General features: G+C 39.1%; 1 protein-coding gene across 3 annotated transcripts in view; it reads right to left on the bottom strand.

The window, feature by feature from the left end:
- LOC113660092 (protein diaphanous homolog 1) overlaps window positions 1-26322 on the bottom strand; it is a 115206-nt gene that overhangs the window by 59864 nt on the left and 29020 nt on the right. For all 3 annotated transcript variants that reach the window (XM_047819142.1, XM_027173336.2, XM_027173337.2), the window contains 14 exons: window positions 24979-25140; window positions 24524-24625; window positions 23689-23819; window positions 23522-23605; window positions 23058-23127; window positions 22618-22757; window positions 22082-22187; window positions 21690-21800; window positions 21248-21366; window positions 20011-20127; window positions 16333-16448; window positions 12767-12831; window positions 7748-7927; window positions 2585-3109 (listed from right to left, as the gene is read on the bottom strand). In XM_047819142.1, coding sequence (XP_047675098.1) covers window positions 2585-3109; window positions 7748-7927; window positions 12767-12831; window positions 16333-16448; window positions 20011-20127; window positions 21248-21366; window positions 21690-21800; window positions 22082-22187; window positions 22618-22757; window positions 23058-23127; window positions 23522-23605; window positions 23689-23819; window positions 24524-24625; window positions 24979-25140 — 2028 coding nt within the window. The remainder of the gene's footprint in view (window positions 1-2584; window positions 3110-7747; window positions 7928-12766; window positions 12832-16332; window positions 16449-20010; window positions 20128-21247; window positions 21367-21689; window positions 21801-22081; window positions 22188-22617; window positions 22758-23057; window positions 23128-23521; window positions 23606-23688; window positions 23820-24523; window positions 24626-24978; window positions 25141-26322) is intronic.

Genomic DNA, 26322 nt, shown 5'->3' with positions numbered 1-26322 from the left:
CAGCACAGGCCACTTTTCAACCAGAGATAATACACAGCTTCAAACTAACAACCTCCATCCCAGACAAATAAATATGCAAACACAAGAGGCCAGGAATGAGTAAATAAGGATAAAAGAATGGGAGAAAAGATGATAGAGAATGGAAATGGGAGAAGAAAGAGAGGCAGCAGAACGAGAGAGGAATGAAACTCATTTAAATTGATTCTGATTTTACCCACAAAGAACCAAAATGGCATAAAAGGTTCAATAAAGACAGGCAGGGAAGACAAGATACACCCCACTGCTATCATTTTTTTTTACATCTCTTTTATCCTCGGTCATTTCCGTCTATTCCTCTCTCGTTCGCTCATAATTCCTACTTCACCCGTTTCCTTCCATCTTATTAATCAGCACCAACAAATACATTTCTTTTTCATTAGATTTTTTTAGCTTGTACTATAAAGCTGGAGTGAACAAAATTCAATTTGAATAATAGTGTAATATAATAAAAGGTATATTAGAAAAAATGACAAAAATGAAAAAAGACCAGAAAGAATAGTGAGACTTTAGAAAGGACGTAGAGACTTCTCTAATCCTAAATTCTCATTACTTTGCTTGCTGATGACAGAGTGAAAGCGCTAGCATTTGTGAGGGTGCGCACATGTTTTAGGAAGTGTATGATAGCAAAAAGAGGTGGATGTGTGTGTGTGTGTGTGAGAGAGAGAGAGAGAGAGAGAGAGCTCACAAGAGGGAAAAAAGTTAATTTAAATTACAAAAGAATGATGTCCTTTCTAACAGCAATTTAATTATCTTTCACAGCCACAGTTAAAAGAAGCAGGCTTATTAAAAAGCAATTTCACTGACATCCTCGTCAAAGAGCTCTCACCACAAGAAGAAAGGAAGAGGAGAAGCGAGTGTGCGAGAGACACACTCATGAAGTCGACTGCAGCCATTAAAGAGTAGCTTTAGGCTAATAGAGGAGATGGAACCGTTTTGATGTTTTAAGTCCTGTTGAGGGTGAGGGAGAGCGAGGGAACGAGAGAAAATGAAGTGAGAGAGGAGAAGAAACAGAAGAACTAATAGTCACACAAGTAATCCATATGCAGGTAAAATGTTATTAGGTTCCCTGTACTTTTGTAATATGTATGTGCGCGCACACACACACACACACACCTCTCAAGAGGCCCTGACACACCAAGCTGACGTCAAAGAACAGCTCCTACTGAGATGGGAAATGGACTCCTGCTGTCTTAGGTTTTCTATGAAAGTTAGTATACAACAGATAGCAAACTCAGATACATCTTCTGTCCCTGTAAGAAAATAATGTGTGCGTATCAATCAGATCCAGTGGTCCCGATGTTCTAAATCGGTATATTGTGTAGTATATTGTGTATATGGGTTTAGGAACTCTGGTAAAGACCATGGCTCACTACACGCTGAGTCACAATGATGACTCAATTTCCAGCAGCGTGACTAGATGTTTGCATTTTAAATCGTTAGCACTGGGCAATTATCAACAAACTAGCTCGTGGATTTTCTTTTTAAGCTTTAATTGAGGTTCTATTTACAATGTTTAAAGTCAAAGGGTGTTGTAAGTAATCATTTAAAAGCTACAACAACCGTAACGAAGCATTTAACATTGGTAGACGAAGTTGTGTGAGAATTCGTCCGTTATTTATTTGGAGCTGAGAGACTTCAGAGTAGATGATGCCATTTCTTGTAAGGACATACTGAGCACCGAAGCGCCCTGGATTTTGTAGTGCATTGTGGGATTTTCTTTAGGACATGTATGTTCCAGCGCGGTGGAAGGATTTTGCAGTTGAGACGGCCCTTAAAACATCACTGATTTCCAAGTAGTAATAGAAACGTTTCAAAATGGTTTACCAAGCAAGTTCTAGTTACATCTCAAGGTAATGAAAGCAGACAGGATGCACCTGAGCTCAGTCTAGAGCACCCTGGCCAAGAGAGTTTATTTACATGAGATTTCATGCTTTTTTTTTTTTATATAAATCAATATTAAGTGTGCAAAAACTTTAGAAGTCTGAATACTTCATGAACCAACTGTACAGAGAGCTGGTTGCACTTTGTTCTAAGTGCTTTAAACAGACTAATGGAATTAATCATACCTTCACATTAGCAAGACAGAAGATCTTGTGACATCTGTAATCAACTTTCATGCTCTGTGCAGAATTTTTATTTAAGTTCTGATGAGAAACAGCAGGACACAAATCTAGATTTTCATTATATGTGTTTGAAAAATGAGCTTAATATTCAAATACTTGCATTTTTATTCGTTGAATAAATCTGCAATGAGAGTCTCCATGAAATTTACTTTACAGCAAAAACTTTGAAAACTCTAGCTCTAGTGTTTTTCTTTCCAATTTAATTTCTTGCATAGTTTTGGTAGGCTGAACAGCCAATCATAGTATTTCTTATGCCAGCTTGTGACAGAGATTCACACTCAGTCAGAGCTGACAAGGACAGATCAGTGGCATCAGTGCAAGTCATGCTGCAAAATCAGCCAGCTGGGTGCATCAGAGCTTTAACACTCTACTAGAGTAACCCATCACCAACACCAACCACATTCCCATCCCTCCCAACTCACCTTACTCCAGTTGGCCCTCTTAAGCTGCACCTCTGGTTTGTACTCTTTCTTGGGCTTCAGGCCAAATGGTAATTGTGGTACTGGAGCAGCCCAGGTTCCAAATCCTCCTGGAGGTGGAGGCGGCATTCCAGGCATTGGAGGAGGGGGTGGCATTCCTGGAAGCCCTGGGGGTGGAGGCGGAGGTGGGGGCATACCGGGGGCACCGGGTAATGGAGGTGGTGGAGGGGGCATCCCAGCTCCCTGCCCAGGTAGAGGGGGAGGTGGCGGCGGTCCCATCATGCCTGGCATGGGTGGTGGTGGTGGTGGAGGGGGCATGCCTGCATGGCCAGGCAGAGGTGGGGGTGGGGGTGGAGGAGGAGGCATACCTGTTTGGCCAGGCAGAGGTGGCGGTGGAGGTGGCGGAGGCATGCCTGTTTGGCTGGGCAGAGGTGTAGGTTTATGAGGCAATGAGGCTGGTGCTGAAAGGTCACTCTGGGCACTGATTTTCCTCTTGGCTTCATCAAGATCCTTAGTCATTTTTTCAACCTGAGAAAGAGAGAGAGTGAGAAAGAGAACAAGAGAGAAATAAATGTTGTTGATCATTCTCATTAGGCTTGCATAATTATCTTAATTAGCTATTTTTGGGAGGTTGTGACATCAACTTTAAGGTAAAGGTCAGTTTTTGGGGTTTTTTTTTTATTGACTCTGGTGCATTACATCACAAGCTCCTCCCTATTGGTTTTAATAGTAAGCAAATTATTGTGGTTTAAGTGAACAGTGGAGTCATTATGCATAGCCCTAAATCTAATAACAAATACAGGGCAAAAAAACAAGAAAACCGATCTTCACACCATCACACTTAAGTATCTTCTTTCTCTAACTAATCCCACATCAGTCCACTGATCCTCCCTGTCCAATTTTACATCTCACTGTTACAACCAAGCTGGAGGCACAGACCAAAAAATTAGTGCACATTCTTCGAAGTCTCACACAGTTCCAAATATAGTTCAAGGTCAAAATGGAGTTGAGGCAAATCACTAAGTGATATGGATTACCGGGTTGTACTGTTGTCAGGCGAAGTTCACTCAAAGAAGCAGAGTTTACTCAAGCCCCAGGGACAAATAATGAGGTTATACAGGGATAGAAGGAGAAAAGGAGAGGCAGCAGATGTAGAAAGGTCATTGCTGAAATTCAAGAGAGATGAGCAGGGTATAAATCCAAGTCTAATTAAAAGGATCATTTAATTATCCAGAACTTGACACAGCTCATTAAAGATGACCAGTCTGCTAATTTCACATCAGGGACCGAGGAAACCGGATGGAAAAGAGGAGGTGCGCGAGACTGTAGAATCAGACATTTCTCGCTCCGATTAGCTAGAGTTTGCCAGAATTGGAGGGACAATGCCGCAAAATCTGAAGTAGTTCAGAAAAAGTATGTGTGCGGGTGTGTGATGTGACAATGACGTTTCTGACGGTTGTTTCTCTCTTCCACATTAAAAGCAGGTTGAGGTGACAGGCTGTGTTTAGCTCAGCAAGTTTCTCACTTCCTCCGTCTGGCTCTTTCACATCCGTCTGTATTTTGTCTATACGTGTCTCCTCCTCCACCTTCTTCCTCACATCCACTCCGACTTCTTTACTTTTGCTGACTGCCGCATTTCTCGTATCCCCATCAACTGTAATTATTCCTTTAACACGCTTCTACTGCGTGGAGTTTACTGTCTGTGGGCTCCGCCAACAAGAGACAGGTTTCCATGGAGATGCCAAATCTCTTTGAAAAAGTAAAAAGTTCAGGAAAAGAGCTCCAGAGTTGTAAATACTAAGCAGTTTGTAGATTAGTTCCTAGCATGAAGTTTCACTGCGATACAGGACTCACTATTATGTATAAATTAAGTAAAGAAATTTATCAATGATGGAGTGTTGTGATGTGACCTGCGGCAAAGCAGAGTTTCTGTTACCAGGTCAAAGTTGCACAAAGCAGTACAAATTAATTTTGTGCATCCTGAAGCGTGTTATTTTATTTACAATAAAGCAATTTGGCACAGATTACAATTTAATTGTTAATTTAATAATGAACGTCATGCCTAGATTTTTAGTTCTATGTTTAGTCTTCAACAACTTACATCATGTGATCACTTGTTATTCGCTCCCTCACCGACCTCACTCGGATTCACTCCTCACACTACCATGAATCCACAAAGTAGAAAACTCTGATCTTACTCATGTACGAAAACTTATTGTTGCATTGCAGTGACAATTAGGAAACCTTCATCATTTCAACAATTATGCAGTTTTTGTTGTTAACTTACGAGACAATTCATCTGATCAGGTGTTCCCCCAGAAACGGATCAGTACTAGAGAAGCTAAATCAGTTTCGATCGGCATAAATAGAAACCTGTCCTTTTCTACTGCAATGAGTTGCAGAGCTGCCTTTAAAAAGATTAATCAACACCTTCACCCTGACGCACGTCTACTATTGTGTCTCCTCTCACCCTTCAGGACAGCTTGAGTCATCCTGATCATTTTCCTGGTTGAAGCTTTCCACTCGTGTGGCTCATTCTGCTGCTGCTAATGGTTTAACACACCTAACAATTTGCACTTCCCAATAATCAGTTTACGATCACGCATGCCTGTTCTTTAGAGGATAACTGAATTGCTGCTGTAATCATAAAGACTGTGATGCCCATACTGATCATAAATGTCCATCTTCATCTATATAAAGCTGTGTGACAATGTATAATGTTAAGGTAGCTATAGAGATAAGAGGGAATTGAACATGAGCTGACAGATTTTAAGAATTCAGCAGCAGTATAATGAGTCTGATGAGACCAAAGTTGAACTTTAAAAAATTGAAATTGCTTCAACTAAGCATTAGTTTAGGTGTGCACACACTTATGCAACCATGTATTTGTTCTTTCCCCCCTGCCAAGAGACTTAAAGCAACATTAATAGAACTTCAGCGATTTCTGGTAAGTACTTGTTGTTCCCTACATGTGAAATATCTTGTATTTTTCATATCACTTCAAGAAAAGGTCCTTGTAAGTCCAAGTCCTTGTACAGGTCCTTGTAAAAGGGGGACTTTTAATCACCCCAAACCATGTGGAATATTGACTTATGGTCTTATAAGACCAAAGCTGAACTTTAAAAAAAATCTAAAATTGCTTCAGCTAAGCATTAGTTTAGAGATGCGTGCACCAGGTTTTTGTTTTTACCCCTGAAATAATTCTTATTGTTTTTCATTTGATTATAAAGGCTACAAGTTCCTAATAAAGGTGGAAAAGGTTCTGACATGATGTATCCTTTTACATCACAAACAATTGCCATTTTTAAGGGGTGTAAACTTTTTATATTTGCTGTAGGTGCTGACACCCACTTTATCATTTAAGAGATGACTTTTTCCTGCACTAAGCTCTTGGACATTGTTAGAAACAGATATAAAGTTGCATAAAAAGATCCCGGTTTGAAGAAAGAATCCTTATTACAGTATGTGTCACATGATCTCTACACATTCATTACACACACACACTCTCTCTCTTTTCCCTTCCATTCTTTTAACTTTCAGTCATTTCCACTTGTAGTCTATTAACTAAAGCATTTCATATATTCTTCTCACATACAAGTCCAATGTTTTAAAGCAATAAATCATTCCTGTGCTTGCCCTTTCCTAAGATGCACCCTGTCTTCTTTAAGAAGAAAAATCAATACATACAAGTCCCATTACTGTACCGGGCATTTTATTTTTTTATAAAGCATGCACTGCTTCTAAAACAGCACTTCTGAGATCCCCACTGCTGCGGTCTATTTTAGTTAACGTCGCCATGGTTCAGTGCTGTCTTGTTTCCGGAGCTGAAACCTTTGCTTTAGTCATGATCTCATCTAATCCGTCAGGTTGGAAAATATCTAAGTATGTGCTTTCAAAAAACTTAAATTTCAAGAACATCTCCATTGTTATATTCGCATAATTGAATTTCTATGTAGCTTTTTTAAACTAATGACTGCCACTATTACTTTTTTTTCCCACCACAGTAGCAATATGGATATAATTATTCTAATTAGATGCATATAACAAAGCCTTAAAGACATTTAATGACATTTTGCTTTCAGAGAAGATGCTTATAAAAATATTGGAATAAACCTTTGAAAGACTAGAACGATAACTATATTAAGAATTGAACTAAAGAAAAGAACTAAAAGAAGAAAAAACTTCAAGAAGAAGAAAAACAACATTAAATCCAATCAAAATGTGCAAAATCAATAATAACTACAAAATCATAGACGGTATATTGTCCTAGAGTTTCCTAGATTTAGACGTCTTGTACAACAGCACTGCAGTATCTGCAGGTAAAGTCCTAGACGACCTTGATGATGATGTCTGTTGTGTATGTTACTGAACATGGTATATTACTCTCTGAACTTAAAAATGATAGACAGTTAAACAAGTGATCAATAAATACATGATGACAACGTGTGAAAAACCTGATCCTGACACACTTCCACTGCTATGGCTCTTATTAACTACTGTAGTTGTCTGACGATAAAAGACTCTTGGCTTAACGACTAGATTTTAACCCAAAGGCTCCTGCAGGAATCAGGAAGACTATGATCCTCATACTAAACAGCACTTAAACATACTGAGGTCTGTTTTTTTAACGAGTTATAATCTCACAGTCTGGTGTCTGTGTTCCTCCTTATGTCTACATCTACTTCTAAAGTACATCGATTCAAACGAATGTTTATTATTTTCTATATCGTCACACGAATGAATTACGCTTCAACAATCACGCCCGAGGCTTTGTGCTCAGTGCGTGGCGTCAGCTTTGTGGACCTAGAAAGGTCAATTTCCTGGTAATGGAACAGAGCTGCTTTCATGTCTGTGGATTAGTTTCTGTTTTTATGTTGGATCAAAGTGTTTACGCTGTCTTGCGTGACTTTAAAGAAGCGTTCGCCATTCAAGTTTATTTCACACTGCTAGAATATTGATGATCAGAAATGCAGCATTGACTATTGTATGGATTGTGCTTCAACATGTTGATTATTAAAGAAAATGAAAAACAAAACCACTGTCCACCAAAATATCAGCACGATCGCCATGTAATTCATGTCGGTGTGCTTCAGCATACAGTTAAAGTGGTTAAATACAGTAGTGTGTATTTCTCACAGGAGATGTGGATTTGATGAGATTTAGTACCTTTTCTTTGAGTTGGCTGATTTCTCCACACAGCTCTTGGTTCTCTTTCTCTTTGCCCACTTTTTCTTTTCCAATGGCTTCTTTTTCAGCACTGAGCTCTTGGACTTTCTGCTCATAATTGCCCTCCATCTTCTTAAACTCCACCTGCAGCTCATGGCGTGCGGTCAACTCTGCATCCAGCTACAACAAAAACACAATCAGTTTTAGCTGAGGCATTTTGTTTAAGAATATATCACAGCACATCACAGTGCTAGTTAAACATCCAGGCAGCTCTCAGCCATATGGCTGCATTCATGCTAGAATACACCAGGCTCAACAAACCATAGTGAAAAGCGCTGAATACGGACTGCAGTCACAGGGAACATGAAGTGTCTGCTGGAATTCACAACACTCTCGACGTGGGTCAGCAGCAACTTGATGCATCTGACAAGCTACGTGTTCATGCTGCATCTGTCTGCCATCGCAGCCATAAAATATGAAACTGAGCAGACAGAACAATGTGGGAAGCAGTGAAGCTTCCAGGACTTTTTTACCTCCTGTCACAGCATTTTGCCAATCTCTCACGCTTTATCCCACCGTTGTGGAGGTTGAGTGCATTTAATAAACTCTTCCTTTCGCTCTAAATAAAGGGGAGGAAAAAAGCATTTTTTTTCAACAGGATTAGCAAAGATCTTGGTAGAATTTACTCAAAAACTTTGCTAATGTGTTGTATGTGTTTTTTATTTTATTATTTATATAGCACACATTATACAACTGACGTTGACCAAGGTGCTTCACAGTCATATAAAACACTTAATTTAAGAGTTGCATACAACCACAATACAATATAAGAAAAATAAAAAAAACAAGCAGACATTAAAAACCTCAGAAAGCTATCCTATCCTATCACTAGCTAAAACCCAAAAGACTCAGCCCCCTCAGACTTCCCCCAATGCTACCGTATATGTTATCAGACATCTGTGTGTGCCAGAATAAAGATCAGCAAAATATTTTATTAGGTGATTTGCTCAGCTGATTCCCACCTTGTTCCATCCACTCACTAATCTCTATATCGCCTGTTGACATGGCAGTGTTAACTCCCCCACAGTAACATACATTTTTTTTTTCCTTGTGACAGTCGATGAAAACATGACGGACTGGTTGACCGTTGACCTAAATTGATAAGGCCCATGTGAAACATGGTGATAAATGTACACAGCCGACTTACACTGAAACCTCGTTCCAACCACATGGTGGAGGAAATGTATTAATGCATGTCTAATGTTCTGCCTCTGGACCTGGTCAACTTGCAATTACCAAGGCAGCAATGAATTCTGATTCATATCAGGAATTCCTTAAACATACTGACAGGGTATTTATGCGTGAAGGATACTCGGAATGGATGGAAGAGTCTCGGAAGACGTCACTGACACAAAACGTGAATAAAATATTTGAGAGCTGATATTAACAAAAACAACCTGATCAAAATTCTGTTCACAATCCCATTGGGTGGAAATAGTCTGATGTTACAGTTGGGATTTCTACCAGGAACAGTTTTCTCTAGAGGATTATGCTGATATATCTAGATATAGCTAACCACTGTGCTGTGCTGATCATCAGCCGCACAAACACACGACTGAGGTCCTCAGTAAAGGTTGTTCCATAAATGATAAGAGAAGGTTTTACCATTAATGACCTTCGTATAAACCACCCATTCAGTACACATTCAAATACTTATGTAAGACTATCTATTCACTGCCATAGCTGGCTTTTACCGAGAGTCTTTCTATTATATAACGAGATATTCAGAAAACTACGACTACATCTAAAAGAACTTGAACTCTAGGCTTCTGTGAGAAGACTCATTAGTGCACTGCTTTCCACAAAATTAGTCCCATAGTATAAATACTAGACGTTATACAAATGCAACAAACTCTCCTTGTAGCAAGGCTGAAGTTGTGCTAAAGCAAAACAGAAACTGGGAATTACTTTAAACGCATCTACGAAAATGGCCGACTGTCTAGACAGTCTGGCAAAATGCATCTTTATTTAAGAACTAAAAAGGACAGGACGACTCCAAACTGCTAGCTGAATGTAACGGCCAGGCCTCCCATCTCACTGCTGACAGTATTTCTCCAAACACACTGTGCTCAGAGGAATAACAAGTGATAAGAATGAAAATTGAGCTACTTCTGGCCATGTCACATACAGCAGTTGTGCACTGAAGTGTCCCTGGCAAATGGAATCAACAGTGGATTTGACTGACTTTTAAACACAGTGGCAAAGCATCGAATCAAGTCTGTGTGGAACACCCAAGGTAGTGGTCCTTTTGAAAAACTATTCTCTCGATAAAATGGGAAAATATATGAAGGCAGTCATAGGAGAGACTCTCAAACAATGCAAAATGCCTGACAAAAAAAATGTGTGTTGTATGCACTGGTAGGTCTGAAATGTTTTGACACGTGCATTTGGACTAAAATCAGGGGTTGTCAAAATATTTCAGTGGCTCAAACAAGCAACTGAAAAAATTATTTAGCAGAACTGATCAATATAAGAAAAGCCATCTCGGCTTCTGTAGCAGACCCTCTGCTTTTGCCAATTACATGGATTTATATAAATTAAAACAGAAATTGAGGTTCTTTTCTTTCTTTCTGTCTCGTCTGATTAGCGATGTGTCTATTTAAATGAAAGGCTGGAGACGGAAACTGACTTTTTTGACATGACTGAAGAAAAAAGTGTGTGTGAAGCGCCACTATGAAACAAAACTATTTCCTATTTCTAGCCATGATATTATCATCGGTGGTGAAGCATTAAAAGGTTACTGTCATCACCATAGCCACATTAGCTGCTTATCTGGATCTTTAATAAACAAGGAACTGGCTCTTGAAAAGTTTCAGCTAAATATCACTCAACTAAATGGTCTTACAGACAGCAGTAATAACTAGTCTTATGTCCTGCTCAAATGACCTCCTTTACAGTGTCTATTGATCCATCATCATCACTGTACTGTAGAAGATGCTATGTAAATATGATGTTTGACTTGTGTGCCATATCCTCTTGTGCTTTGCAGTCAAAATGACAGCGCTGAGTGAACACACACAAATGAATGAGCTTGTCCCGTGATGTGTATTCTGTGCAGTATGACTGACTCGTGTAGCGCACGTGAAGAGAATTGTATAGGAATATGTTATGCATTCTGAGGAGGAAGACATTTCAGAGATCATGTTGTAACAGCCTCCAAAAATTGTCTGCGACCTCTGCTCGATAACGTCATCTAGCAGAGGTCACAGTGAAGAAGCAGGCTGATTAAATCCCTCTTCCACTGACAAGGTTTCAGTGCTGCTTCAGGGAACCAGCAAATTGGTGGTAAGAAGTTCTTAGAGAACTTTATCCACCATCATCTACACCCGGTACAAAAACGTCACTATGGTGCACACTTATAAACAGAAAGGCAAACGCTTCTTATTGCTTTGAGCTCTTTGCTCTGAACCTTTGTTCACAATAGCAAGCAGTAACCATTTTCTCTGTTGTCTTTTCAGCAGGACAAGCGACATTTACGCTGAGGTTTATTCAATTCTATTCAAATATATGCAAATTAGATCTGATGCAAAATAAAGTAACAAATTGAAGACGACTGGCTCGACTGAATCCTATAGTGCAATTGATCTGACATTTCTTTTGTTCTCCACTCTCAGCTTTATTTCCCATTTACTGCCTGCTACGCAAAAATGGAAGAACAAACACGGTTGCATCTTGTTATATACAACCTCTCATTAAATGTGCATCAAGACGTTACAAAAGAAAATAAAGCTCAGAAGGAAAATAAATAAACCCCACACAACGCTAATATTTGCTGCACATCCGCAAAAGACAATTGCTTTGTTTTAAAAAGACTACAGCGTGTTTTTTGAAATAATGAATTCATTACAACTTTTTTCACAAACGTTCCTCTTTTGTTAAATAGGGTTCATGGTTTCAGTCATCCCCCCCCCCATATATATATATATATAATAAATCTGGTCTCTGAATTCTCTCAACCATTAAATGGCTATGTTTCCAAGCCCTGCTTTTAACAGTTCTGCTTTCCAGAAAACTAAACCTTGGTGCCGAAACCAAAACAAATTTTCTAGCCCTAGAGCTATCTACTTTTGTTGAGGAAAAGGCATTACTTGGCATGATTGCTCTCCATGTTCCCCACGGATTTGGACACAGCACCATCACTTGAGAACGTCACCAAAAATCACATAACCAATATGAGAATTTCTGAAAAGACGACCTGCAGGTTTTGGCTCAGTTCAGCGCAGAGATCCTGTGACTTTTTTGTATTAATTTCAACATTTTTTTCCTTCTCTATCTCTCTCCCTCTCATTTTCACACCCATACAGAGGGACAGAAAGGCATCAACAATTTCTGGGGACACTGACAAGAATGTTTTTGCAAGCCATGTAATTATGTGGCACAGTGGAAACTGAAGGGTCTCACACACACACACACACACACACACAGCCTACATGTGCTGGTAATGAGGGTCTGTTTCTCTCCTATACTCATTTGCTACACGGCTATTACTCTAAATTAGGCAAGGAGGAACAAGGAAGGGAGGCTGAGAAAGAGTAAACACTTGTCTGACAGCCTCCTGATAGGGGTCATCCTCCATACACGCTCACAAATTGGACACAGGGCATCTCCTTATGCCCTGATTTTGGGCACTGACAGGAAAATTGCAGTATATGAGAATGCACTCTCTCTCACACATACACACACAGGGATAATTGTGGAGTGTGTGTGAGAGAGAGTCTTGCTGGGAGGGATTAGGAGAAAGCCTGTCAAAGAGGAGGAAGAGGAAATCTCCTGTCTGCTCCCATCTCCTCTCACAAATTACACATCTGCCAGCTGACACACAGAGTGTGCGTATCACTGAGAAATGTGAATGTGTCGAGAAAGTTAGATTATATAAAACCCAGACTGGTAGAAAAGAGGGTGTGCGACCTTGGGAATGGGAGAGAAGCTGTGTCTGTGATCGAGTGTGTCGGTGTTTACCTTTTTCTCCAGCTCTGTGGCCTTGGCCTCGCTGATCTCTACTTTTGTCTTATCCACCATGTTATCTAGAGAGAATGAGAGAGAGAAAGAGAGAGAGTGAGGTGTGTGTATGTGTGTGTGTGTCACATTTATCTGGCTGTGAGGATAAAGTGCCCTTCACTGTGATGAGTCTGTGTCTCCTCTGATTCGTGCTCTGATTACTGAGCAACCTAATTAAAACCCCATCCTTGGTTCCCTTTCTCACACACACACACACACACACACACACACACACACACACACACACACACACACACACACACACACAAACCTCTTTTATGGTGAAAACTAAAACTCAATCTAAATTCAACCCCAACTATGTATAAAGAATCAACATAAGAAGAAAGTAATCCTAAATGAATTTTCCAGAATAAACTCCATCTAGCACATTTGCGGTGTGTGTGTGTGTGTGTGTGTGTGTGTGTGTGTGTGTGTGTGCACGCATGTGAGAGATTATCCTAGACAAGAAGTGCCATTTCTCTGACTGGGGAAAAAAAAAAGAAAAATCTGTTCACTGAAGACTTACTGACTAATGAAAATCTCTGAATCTGTATAACTCTTCCTTTCAGAGATTATGCAGCTTATACATGTTAAATACCTCAACGCCTTCAGGAAAGATGCTTTGAAATGATGTTTGTCTCATCATAAGACCCTGATGTGAACCCTATTTAGATGGGATTACATGGAGAGGTGGGTAATGCCATCATTCGGGTGAGCATCTCTGGGATTTTAATTCCATCAGAAATTAGTCATGCCTGAAACCTTTTACTGCAGTCGCAAACTGCTGGAAAGATCTGAGCGTATTTTACCTTCAATTAAACGACCGGGAGAAAGCCAAACAAATAATTTACATCTTGATAGCTGTCTTTTCACACTTTCTATTAATCATGTAGACACAGAAGGACGTTCTGATCAAAACAAACAGGTTTAACACCGAGAACAATAAAAATAATAAGACACTTAAAAGGACCTGTTTGAAAACAATGCGTCTGGGGGTTTGGGGTAAGTTACTGAGTTCCCAGCCTTGTTCTTTGCTGCACATATACAACACCCTAAAAGTAGCGGTGTCCTAAATCAGTTTTTGCTTCAACAATGGAAAGGACATTACATAATTTGTACAGTAAATAACAGAGGTCATGGTTTGAAGTGCAATCCCTACTACATACATGCTATGTCATGTGACCTACTAATGATCAGGCAGATATAAAGCAATGGTCAAAGCAGTTTCAATATGAGGAGCATATCGTAAGGACATCATGAAGACAGATTTATTCAGAAATAACTTGACCTGTTGAAATTGATCAGAATTCACATAGATGTTCTCTGTGCAACACTGTGTGTCTGAAAATATTACCTAGTCTAAAACCGGTTAAGCCTAAAACTCTTATTTTTAATGAATTGTGGGTGTTTTCATACTCTGGTTCCGTTACAGGAAGGAATTCTAGTTTGTGGTAATCACACATGCACGACAGCCAGAAATTAAACGTCTTCATGTTCCATGTTCCATGTCCCACATTGAAACTTCTACTTCTTGCCCTCCTAGATCACATGCTGTGATAAATAAAGTGTTACAGATAACTTGAGAGAAATTTTGAAGCAGCCTCAAGATGATGTAGAACTATGATGAAGCTTGGAGTTGACCTATAAGAGGTGGTTTTCACATACAAAGTTAAAGGCCAACGAGAATAGCTTATGAGCAAATATGATAATACTAAAGCTCAGGAGCCATTGAGAGCCTGAGGCAGACACAATGTGTGGGAGATGCCCACTTGCCACTTTATATACTCTTAAATCTTCACACACATACACACACACGCACAAAGCAAAGACAGAGTAAAACTAAAAAAAAACAAAAAAAACAAAGGATAGCAAAACAGAAGGAAACAAAAGGGGAGAATGCTAGAAAGCATCCAAGACTTGCAAAAATCCAGGAGCGGACAGTTCTTTCTTAGGAAATAATGATAGAAACTGAGGACAAAGTAGGGCAAAAGAACCGTATGGAGACAGGGACTATAGACCCCCCTGACTATTTTTTTTAACTATTTAGAAAACTACAAAATAGGACAGGAGGCCAATAAGAGAAGAAGAAAGGGAGAGAAAAAAACTGTAAACCCAGCAGTGTGTAGAGTTCAAAGGGACTCTTTAAATAACACAGGCAGGGCAGAATTAGGATGTTCTCCTTTAGCTATAAGAGGACAAGGGAAAAAAGGAAGCAGCACATTTATGAAAGAGTTTAAAATACCCCTGCAGCATACAACCCTAGAGAATAAGTGCAGACACACGGACCACAGATAATAGCACACAGTTCTTCTTTACACAGAACACTGAAGACTGGCAGGTTCCTATTGAAAAGCTCTGCAAATGCATCACATTACATAGCAGCAAGGCTCGGCTTTCTAACGGGGCGAGAAGAGATCCAGTGTAAGGTTACGATGCCTCTCATTATATCGTTAAAATCACTCAATTCATTTGATGATTATATCATTATCATCAATTAAAACTCAGGTTGAATTTGTTGAATCGACATTGAGCCATAAAATTCTGCATCTATTGTAGTATTATGGATAGAGAACATAAGCCTGTATATACTGAATTATAAAACTTGGCTTTCTGATGGTTTAATGAGTCAACATGCCATGCAGCGGAGCCTGAATTCATTATACCTACTTTTGAAAACAAAAACAAACCTCAGAAACACTGAGGGTCTCTAATCTACCAAAGCAGAAGAGGATCAGAAAAAAAATATCTTAACTGTCTATCAAACAAGGGGCCATGTAGTAGACAGCATGGAATATGTGAAAGTGATATGGGAAAGATTTTTTTTTAAGCTTTAAATCAATTTCCTCCGAGGGTGCAGTGGATGTCGGACATAATAAACAGCAAAAGATTCGTTTTAGTGTCTGAATTCTGCTATCAGAACTGATACACAGATTACGATACACGTTAATCTACGAATCAGTTGCGATCGATAAACTCCCTGAAGTCACTGAGCTAACTTAAATAGGTATATCTAGTTTTATTGAGCATATAGGGAAAATAAAATCTACATAGTAAGTGTACAAAGCGAACATCTGCCTCTCATTCGTTCACACGTCTCTATCGGCTAATCGTCGAGGAAGTAGATTCAGGAGTGCCTGCTCTCAGAAGGCATCATGCAGCAGGCGTATTTCAGATAAGAATACAATACATACTGAGCAGAATATACTTAGAATCAGACAGACACACTTCTAGACAGGATTAAAATCAAAGCTTTTGTTTTAGGTATTCGATATATCCTATATTATATTCAAGATTTTCAAGTGATAACCAGAAGATTATGAGTTCCTGGTACAGACACTATCACGGCATTCCGAGTGCGTGTTCTCTCACTTGTAGGACTCTTTGGATAAATAAAACACAATGTAAAAAGTAGGTGTAAATTTCACCAACGCTGTAAAATTTGTTCTCTACGCATCCTCGTAACTTTGAGTGCTCTGTGCTGCCATCCTGTGGAAAGAGCTGTGACAGAGTGTGGGTTTGTGTATTACCGATGAGTGCTTCGATGTCCAGTTGTAGGTTTCTGCATTTGAAATCTGGATCGCAGCCGTTCCTGTGGAGCACGATCTGCCCTATACACTCGTCCATCAATCTGTAGTACTGTGGCCTGTGACACCCCAAAGAGAGGGAAAGAACAGAAAGGAGAAATAAAGGTAATATATTTAACATAAGAGCAACCTTGAGGGTCTCTGACCACAGCTCTGAGACAACAGGCAGAGGCCATTATTAAAGCCAGACAGTAATGAGTGAATTAATCAATAAAGAAATAGAAGGCATTCTGGCTTTGACCTTGAGCTCGCTAAGAGAACTGGGGTTCACACAAAGCGAGCTTGATGTTTACACACAGACAGTGAGTATAGAGCACACACACACACACACTGCAATGCCTGGAGGATTGTTTAAAAATCAAATATGAAGAGTTCATGTCTTTTTCCACCTCTCCCACCTTTCCACACTCTATAGATCTATGTGTGCCTCTATATATGTCCTGATGGTCAGATATTTGATGGGCTTGCAGACACACTCCATTTGTGATGAGTCTGGCATCGTGACCTGGTGTGAAAGTAATTCAATACTTTCATTTTACGCCAAGCTGTTTCTCTCTCTCTACTTTATTTTGGTATCAGTCTTTCTACTTGTTTTTTCTGTCCATCTCTTCCCCACCCCACCCCCCAACATTCGCTTATTTCATCGGTGGAGCAAGAGAGACATCTAGTGACCATTTCTGTTACACATTCCCCATTGTCTAGGAAAAAAAAAAATAAAAAAGTCCAATGTCTGGTATTAGCACAACACATTTCTGTTTTTTACTGACCTTTTACTCCTTTCTTATCCAAGCAACCCAATTTTTTTTCCATTACAACAATTTTGTTCCAGACTTCCTAAAACCTGTCGAATTCATTCATTTTACATCTTTTTCATTTCTACTATCTGCTGCCGATCTTTTAAAACGCTTATGTTTTTGGCATTGTTCAAAACACGTGAATTGCCTTTGCCTTTTAACCCTTTCCTCACTCATCGTGTCATTAAGGGCTCATGGTAAGACCCAAACACACTACCCCCCCCCCCCCAACCCCCCCACACAGACAGAGACACTTCAATTTCTTGCCTGTCGGATCACATCAAGCCGACGAGGAAAAAGCAACAAGTCTGACAACCTAAAACCATTTACCCTCATCCCCTTCTCTCCCACTCTATTGCTCACCAAATCGCCTCTTCACCACTAAAATCATCATCGTTTTAGCTTTCTGTCTCTTTGTGCCCATTCTTTTTAAAGCAGTCTTTAGAGAAAAAGTGGGTATACAGCTACAGAAGACCTCTGTGAAGCAAAATTCAATGAATTGAACAAGAAGATGCCAGACGTAAAATTAAAATTAAATACATATGCTTATACAACTGCTTTGTGTGTGTGTGTGTTTTGCATCCGAAAATGCCTCCATCAACCTTGTATGTTAATTGTTACAGGGGTGAGATACCTTTAGAGATGCATGTAGAAATGGTCGCTGATGGCAACTGTGTAAGCCTCCCACTACACATCAGTCAAAAGCTTAGTCTCTTTCATTTCCTCTCCTTGCTCTGTATATTGATTCTATTTTTCTGCTCGTCTCACGTCTCCTCACTCAGACATGATGGAAGTCTCACAATCACAATCAACAGCAAGGAGACCATTGTGCTCCTACACCTATTCAAAGCTGTGCTTTGTGGAAAGCATAGATCTATATGATTAAAACCTACATATATATTACTTTTTTTTTCTTTTTTCTATATTTTTCCAACTTCTTTCAATCCAACCGTTTACATTGCACTCTGTGTTCCTTCATGAGTGTAAGTGCATACAAAAAGCCGATTCATTCACTGAAATGCTGCTTCTTTTCCTTTTCGACTAATGAAGAGAATCAAAAATTATTTGATTGCAAGTGAGAGAAATCTGACTCGATTCGTGACCAAAAAAATTATTTGGTTTCAATTTGATGCAAATTACAGCAGCTGATAATATATAAAGCGCAGTGTGCAGTTCAGCCTGCCAGAATGAAAAGTGATTAAAAGTAAACTAAGGCCATATTGTTTTCCTCAATCTGCACAATAAGTAACATCAATGTGTTCTGGCTCAAAGTCTGTGCTTCTGCTGAGTAAACCGGTAAGATACTGTTATAACATTATAGAGCACAGTAAAGGTCTATATGCATGTAGTCAGGCTTAGTTTATACACTATATGACCAGTATGTTATAATATGGAAGGGCATTACACACCTTGGGTATTTTCGATATTGAGTTGTACTCCAGAGCTACTAAAACAGTCCCTACGGTTCTAGGAAGGCTTTCTACTAGATGTTGGAGCAAGGTTGTGGGGATTATGTGAAATTTTACACTGCTGTCATTTTTTTTTGTATAATCTGCCAGTGTATGTCCAACTGAAGTTGAACCAGTAAATAGCAGATAAAGGTTTTCTATGTTTATATGGAATGACACTAGCAGTTTCTGACTGAAAAAGAAAAAGTGTAAACATTTTCACTAGAAAAAAATGTAAAAGTTTCAAATCATATTATAATCACAATCATTTAAAATGATGTATGCTTGCTTTGCTCCACTGTGACAGTCAGAAAGGACATCAGAGAGTAATGCAATTTCTCAAAGCATTATACTGAAATGACATTGCTATGCTGCTTACTGTTCACTGTGTTTACCACCCCCTTCTCCTGCGTTATAATAAAGACGAGTGAAAAGACTTAAACGCTTTCACTGAGAATCGACTAGGATTCTAACTGATCATGAAACATTCCTTTTATCTCCAGCAAAATTGTGTCTATCTCGCTTATTGTTGATTGTTACTACACAGAATCAGAACCAGACATTGTTTTTCCTCTTTGTAAATGAAGACTTTATGTGAGCATCGGGGCTGTTTTAATGGAGTGGAAGATACTGTATGTGCTTACAAAGTTATATAGCAGCCCTGATAACTCCTTTCATCAAACCTCTGGCTAATAAATGATGCTCAGAAAACTGCAGTACATTTACATACACAAATTAATCAAAGAACTGCTAAAAATCAGAACAGCTTGACTGGCATTTATTTGCATTTCAGAAAGTCTGGCATAGAATAACACTTAACAGCTGGGGTAAACTTCACAAGATGACTTCTATTAGTTGAAATAAATTCCCCTGTAGTAAGGTGGCAACATTGCTGCTAGTAGTACTACTACTCCTCCTACTCCTACAGTGAAATATGGCTTAACACATCACTGTTTTATTTCCAGGTTGGTCAGCATGTTTACATTGGGCAGGTCTGTTGCTCATTACACTTGTTAGGACTAACGTCAACACAATGTTCTGGGAAAAACACATTTTATATAAGACTTTAGACCTTTCTCTTAACTGAGACGAGATTAAAATCATAAATTGTTGATAATAAAGATGCTGCTTTTTAAACAAATTAAACTAAAAAACAAAGAAACGTTAACTAACAAATGTATTAATCATTTGTGTCAAAACAGTTTTTCTGTGTTTTTTTTAATAGGAATAGGAAAAAGAATGAAGTGGGATATCTGGTCGTGATGAACGTGCATGTAATGTAAACTATGAAGAATAAAGGTGTACGTTTCTATTTCCAGGTCTCTATAGCTCACACATCTCTCAAGGTTACTGATAAGGTAAGGAGTCAGAAGTCATACCTAATCAAGTAGTCATTGCGCACCAGCAGCAGGTGCTGCATGAGGGACAGGAAGTAGCCTTCGGCCTTTGAATCCTTCACGGTGTTCAGTAACACCTGGAACACCTCTGATATGTCAGTAAACAACAATGTTAAGGAAGACGACAATAAAGAATAAAACAAGCCATACTTGTATACTGACAGAATAGGAACAGCAGTATAACTTTTCATTTCATGAGCTCTTCTATGTACATTATGTATTAGCAATGTTTCTACAGGCCATCTATCTACACATGAATGTGTTTTGTGTGAGTTGGAGAAAAAGTACAGGCACAATCAAGTTACCACTAGTTTTCCGTGCGCCACCTGCTGGCTGAAACTGGATGAATGTTCCAAAAAAAAATCAATAACTTATCAATAGTATATAATAAACATTCTATTAATTTCAAAACACATAAATAATAGTAATAATGCCAAATAAATGTTGTGTCACTAGATGGCCAAAATTATCAGGACAAACACACAAATACACTATTATTATTTTTGTATTTCTTTTTGGGAACCCTTGAGACACCTGGTGGTTCACCCAGAAGCTGCATGAAGACTTATCTGTGTGAGACCTTTTCATTGCACAGTACACAAGAAGGGGTCAAACAGGAAACAATGCAACATGAGGTTTTATATTTTCATTGAATTGAAAAATAATGTCTCAACGGCAATGCAAAGACCAAACACTATTATTTTATATCGTACCATTGAGTGGTCTTTCTACTGATACTGAGCCTTTACCAGCTTTCATATTACATTTGTTAAACATCCGGTTAAAGGATTGCTATTAAAAGAGGGTTTTTACGATTTTGACATCAATATGGCAGAACAAAAACAATAACTCTTACTTAAAAGAACTGTTAGATTCAAGAAGAGATTTGTTACAAATTAGGTAAAGAGACTTGAAACTAATGTTATAGTATCATTTTTCTGTTTGTCTTTGTATATGGCTTCACATATATGATACAAATAATCAGTCAGCAAGTAACAGTGCTCCCTGCCCACCACGGAGATCCCTGTAGGTTCTTGCTGGTGCCCATGTTCTTCAAGCACCTATAACATACAACTAAATCCGGCTACTGGAAAACTATTTTGGAAAACTATTTTGGACCGTTCCAGTATTCTGATGCCAGAATTTTCAATCATTAGTAAGGTGGTAAAAAACTGGCCTGGTGTCTTAACTTATGAGCTTAGACAGTTTGGAAGGATATTCCATCTCAATGCGCACATCATCGAGGCGAGAACGCAGGTCTTCGGAGTCTTCCTCAGCCTGCTCATCAAAGACCTGCAGCTGCACACGGAGCTCTTCATTTTCTATGTTCCTCACCTCCTGCTCACAACACACACATGAATATGATCACCAGCTGCATTAAAAAGAGAGACATGTATGAAAATGGGAATACTGTTAAGCTCATTTGCACATTCATCAATCCTGGCCTTTATAATGAGGGTAAAGATGTAGAAGTTTTGCTAGAGCATTTTACTGCTTACTTGAGCATTAGAAGCCATATAGGATATGTTATTTTAATACGCTTTACACACTTTGAACGGGTGAGACGTGTGGCATCACAGACACACAACACGTCGGAGTTTATGGGTATATTGCTTGTGTTAAGTATCATAAACTAATTAGAATTTGTGAATTTAACTCACAGCGAGCAGCTCCCTCAGGCCCAGTCTCATCAGCTCAGAGCGTATGTGAATTCTAAAGTCGAGCTCCTCTCCTCTGCTGATCACAGCATTGATGAGCTGCATACAGCCTCCCTGAAAACACACATCACACAAAAAAATGAGACAGGCACAGATCATTCACGAAGGTTCACAAACCTGCATTTATTTATTTTTTTGGCAAAATGAAAAAAGTTGACTCCGTGTTACAACAAAAAGAATTTTATCGTCTTCGTTATCGTCTTCGACTTCATTGGAACTGCTCAGCAGTTGCTTGATAATTAAAGTGTGTGTGTGTGTGTGTGTGTGTGTGTGTGTGTGTGTGTGTGTGTGTGTGTGTGTGTGAGAGAGAAAGAGAGAGTGTGCAATATTGTTACCTTGAGAGCAATATTGGGCTTGTGCAGGCCAGACAGTAATGGCTGGAATCTCTCTATGTCCCTCTCCTCAGCCAGTGCAGTTATAGACTCCAGTACACGTTCATGACTGCAAAACAAGGCAGAGACATGCAAAGGAATTTGCACATTTTAATATTCATATATTTATTTATAAATATATCAATAAAGATAAAATACTGGTATCCTTTTAACATTATAAGCAGAATTTTAAGCAGATATCCAAAGTAAATGTGTGTAGCGTTTATTTTATTTTGGCAATTAATGACCAAACAAAATGCTCCTTTAAAGACAACCAAAAGGTGTGTGATATGATGAAATAATACTGATACAGTGGTAAATCATGGGTATTGTTGCACTTCTACAACACTGTTGATTAGAGGAATGTGAAGCAAACTGGATGTTAAAATCAATAAACTATAGCATCCCCTTTACAGTAAATGCATTTGCGATATCCATACATAACATTCACTCGTATGCACCTCTACTAAATCATCACACAGTCCTGCACAGTGACTTACAGGTTTTCAGGGTGCTCAAGAATGCAGATAGCTGACAGCAGTTTGACAGCATCCACCATCATATGAGGGATGCTGGGATTTATGGCTCGGACCAGGAGAGGAATCCCATCAGCTGATGCCAACATGGCTTTCAAACCGTACTGAAACACAACACAACAGTCCAGAACTAAATTCACCATTTATATGCAACACAAATGACTGTTTCTAATTGGACACTGTTTCTAATAGGATTTTAAATCCACAGAGATAAGCTGCTGAAAAAGAATCTTGAAAACTTGGCAGCCAACTGCTAAAATCTGATCGTTGTTTTAAGCAGCATTAATTCAAATCTGACATTATAAATCTGTATAATAAGTACTTAAGATGTGAGCTGAAGAGTTGCAGTGCATCGGTTACAGAGTCTGTAATCCACCTGCCAATCACTGTGTGTATCTGCTCACCTTGTTGTTCATAAAGGCTTTGAGACAGCGGATGATCTCGTGTTGGCACTTAACTCCAACACCAGAGTTCCTAGAAGGGAAAGGAAGAGGAAGGGAGAGAGAGAGAGAGAGAGAGAGAGAGAGAGAGAGACCAGCATAAATATCAGCAACAGCAGGGCAGCGGTGATAGTGACAAATTAAGTGCAAAGAATAAAACAGATAAAACAGTTGAAGCTTTCACTGATTATTTTATTTTATTCTTAAACATTGTACTTTAAGAGGTACAATGAAAAAAAGTTGTTGAAATGAGGGATTTTAGGGAAGTTTCAGAGCTTTGTTGCAGATATCCAACTCTAGTCCAGTAGCAGCTTACTCAGTTTACTCAGTTTAATGCCATACAAGCAGCCTGCAGTCTCACCTGTCTTCTCATGCCTTATCTGTGTCAGTAACTCAAACACACGTTCATGGAAAAAAAAAACACTTACGGGTTCTCCTCTTTCTCATCCTGAAGTTTCTTGAGGAAGTTGAGCAGCAAAATCAAACCCTCCTGTCCAAACGTCTGCACCCAGCTGTGACACACACACAGGGTTAATATTGCTCATATATCATAAGATGTGCATGTCTCTGTGTAGAGTCTAGTTTGTGAGTTTACCTGACAGGGTTGTTATTAAGGGAGATGCGTAGAGACTCGAGGCAGCTCAGCAGCTGTGTGTCTCTGGGTTCAGTTCTCAACTCCTGGATGTACATCACAGCAGACTTGGAACTCTCTTTCTGGTTCTGGCCCTACACACACACACACACACACACACACACAAACATAAATAATAATTCTAATTTGTGTCAATAAATTTCAGAAGTACAGAGTAAATCTCAGTAAATTGCTCACATGCTCTAATAAAAGCACATCGATTACATAATCTGTCAATTACTGTGTTATGTTTACAATATAATCGAAACAATCATATTTTAGCAATAAAGTGTTATCAATATTTGAAATGCACTTGTTAATAGAAAAACTGCATGCAAATCAATTAATAGCTTTACCAGATAGACAGAAAGATAGACAGACATAGATAGATAGACAGATATTCTAATCAGGAGATGGGAACAGCATTTTTTAAATCAAAGAAGCTTTTAAATAGTTTAAATATTTTATAATCTCATTAATGTTTAGTCATTATAAATTTTAGATAATTATTGGTAAATTTATCATATAATGAACCTCTTGAAATATGACAGTGTTTAATCCAATTAAATATCTGAGTGCTTCTGTAACATTTGCAAGAGACAAGATCAGCTTTCACAGTGCTAATATTCTTTATCACATGCCTTGTTAGGCCTATTCCTATGTCACAGATAGGAACTCAGGCATTTCATCCTCAGTGCACTGTTGCACCACAAGGGGTCTCCAGACCACAGGCTGAGATTAAATGACATTGAGAATGCCCTCAGTAGTGTGTGTGTGTGTGTGTGTGTGTGTGTCTTACAGCTGTAGATGTGTGTAGGTACTGAGAGACCATCTCTCTCTTTATGGCGATGTCCTTCTGTCTCAGCGGCACCTGCTTCTCCTCATTCAGATTCATGTCCACCTGGAGGTGGGTGGGGGTTGGCGAGTGGAGAGAGAAAAAAACACAGCTGAAGGACTCTGCGATTAAAAAGGTCAATCGTGCACAGTGCTGCGTGTAATCTGGTAAATATTACTGACACGCTAGCCAACTGTTGATTATTCACACACCAGGGCTGTCAGATTCACTGATCCAATTCATCATTTTGATCAATTCCAACGATAATGTGTATGAACGCATATTTAAACGTGTTTCGATCACACGACCCTTAAAGCAAAATCACATGTAGGCAACAATTTAGTGTGACACTTCTTCTGTCACTGAATCTGAATACTAAGTGTTTAAATGCATTTGAAATGACACACACAGTGTCTTACCAGCATCTGCTCAAAGAGCTCCAGTATGTAGTCATCACTGTGGTCCTGCAGCATGGCAGCCTGGGATGGGATCTCATAAAGCACAGCAGAGGAATGTCTCTGGCTTGTCGAGCCTGACTTCTCCTTCTCCTTTTTTATTCGCATGCTTGTGAACCGCTCCAGCTGCCACACAGCGAACAGCAAAAGGTTAAGTGTAAGGGTATTTAACATGGTACTGTTCAGAGAGGGATCAGTGGGTGTGTGAACTGTAAGCTGCAATGACAGCATTTCCAAGCACATCTCGAACACAAAACACAGACCACACGAGAACTGGATGTGTACTAGACCGAGGTGTCAGCCCACCATCCAACTGTAGTGTACATTAGGGTCAATCTATATATTACAGATTAGTAATAAAAAACAATTTAAAATAAAATCTTTCACAATGTCAGACTACATAATATATAAAGTTAGTAAATATTAAAATATAAAAATGTTCCTTTTTTAAATCGGTTCATTTCCAGTCTTCACATATTTTTTTTACACCTGATAGAAAAATATTAATCACTCAGATATCTGGTGTCTAAAAGCTATAAAACTAAAAAAAAAAAAAAAAAAGCAAGAGAGAGACATGAATAGCCTTCAGCATTAGACACGTAAGTCATCACACATACTCAAAGGAACACCATTTATTCATATGTAAATGTTATTATCCAAATCATTTCTACATGTCCAGTTGTGCTCTCCTGTCACACCACTTATCTGAATCTGGTGCCTTCAAGATGTGACACTAAACTACAACATAAGTAACTCTGACTTCAGGATGGCAGCTTCATCTGTTAGGTAGTCTTGCTCAAGCTTAATGAGCACTTTCCCAAGAATGTAGGCACAGAGTAAAATAAATTCTATTAAGCTTTACTTTACAGTAAAGTTTTTAAAGGAAACATATACCTATTGAGGTCTGAGGAGTGTGTGAAATTATTCAATTTACAGTGCTAAAGTGGAGACTAGGTTCCTTTAACTGTTAGCTACATTAGCCTTTTAACACCACAAGGTCTTGGTTGACCAGTCGCATTTGAAGTAGAGGTCTTCACAGGTCCACTTAGATCCGAAAACCCGAGGGCCGACCCGAGCAGGTTCGGGTCTAAAAGTTTCACGTGTGCCTCGTACACGGGTCGGGTCTAATAATAGCGGCATCAAGTGTGTGCATTGACTCGAGTCCTTTTCCAACCGCTTCTCTGTATGCCAAGACCGCTTGCGACATGTGGCTGGCAACCTGTGGCTGGCAGTAAGCTAATTTTTTAAACCGTTGAAACAGACCTGTTAATCAATCTTGAATCCACTCTGTGGCGGTTACTTATTTTA

Source organism: Tachysurus fulvidraco, chromosome 10, assembly GCF_022655615.1.
Source record: "Tachysurus fulvidraco isolate hzauxx_2018 chromosome 10, HZAU_PFXX_2.0, whole genome shotgun sequence".
Classification (NCBI taxonomy): domain Eukaryota; kingdom Metazoa; phylum Chordata; class Actinopteri; order Siluriformes; family Bagridae; genus Tachysurus; species Tachysurus fulvidraco.
Note: the sequence above shows the minus strand (reverse complement) of the source record. Positions and strands in the feature narration are given on the sequence as shown.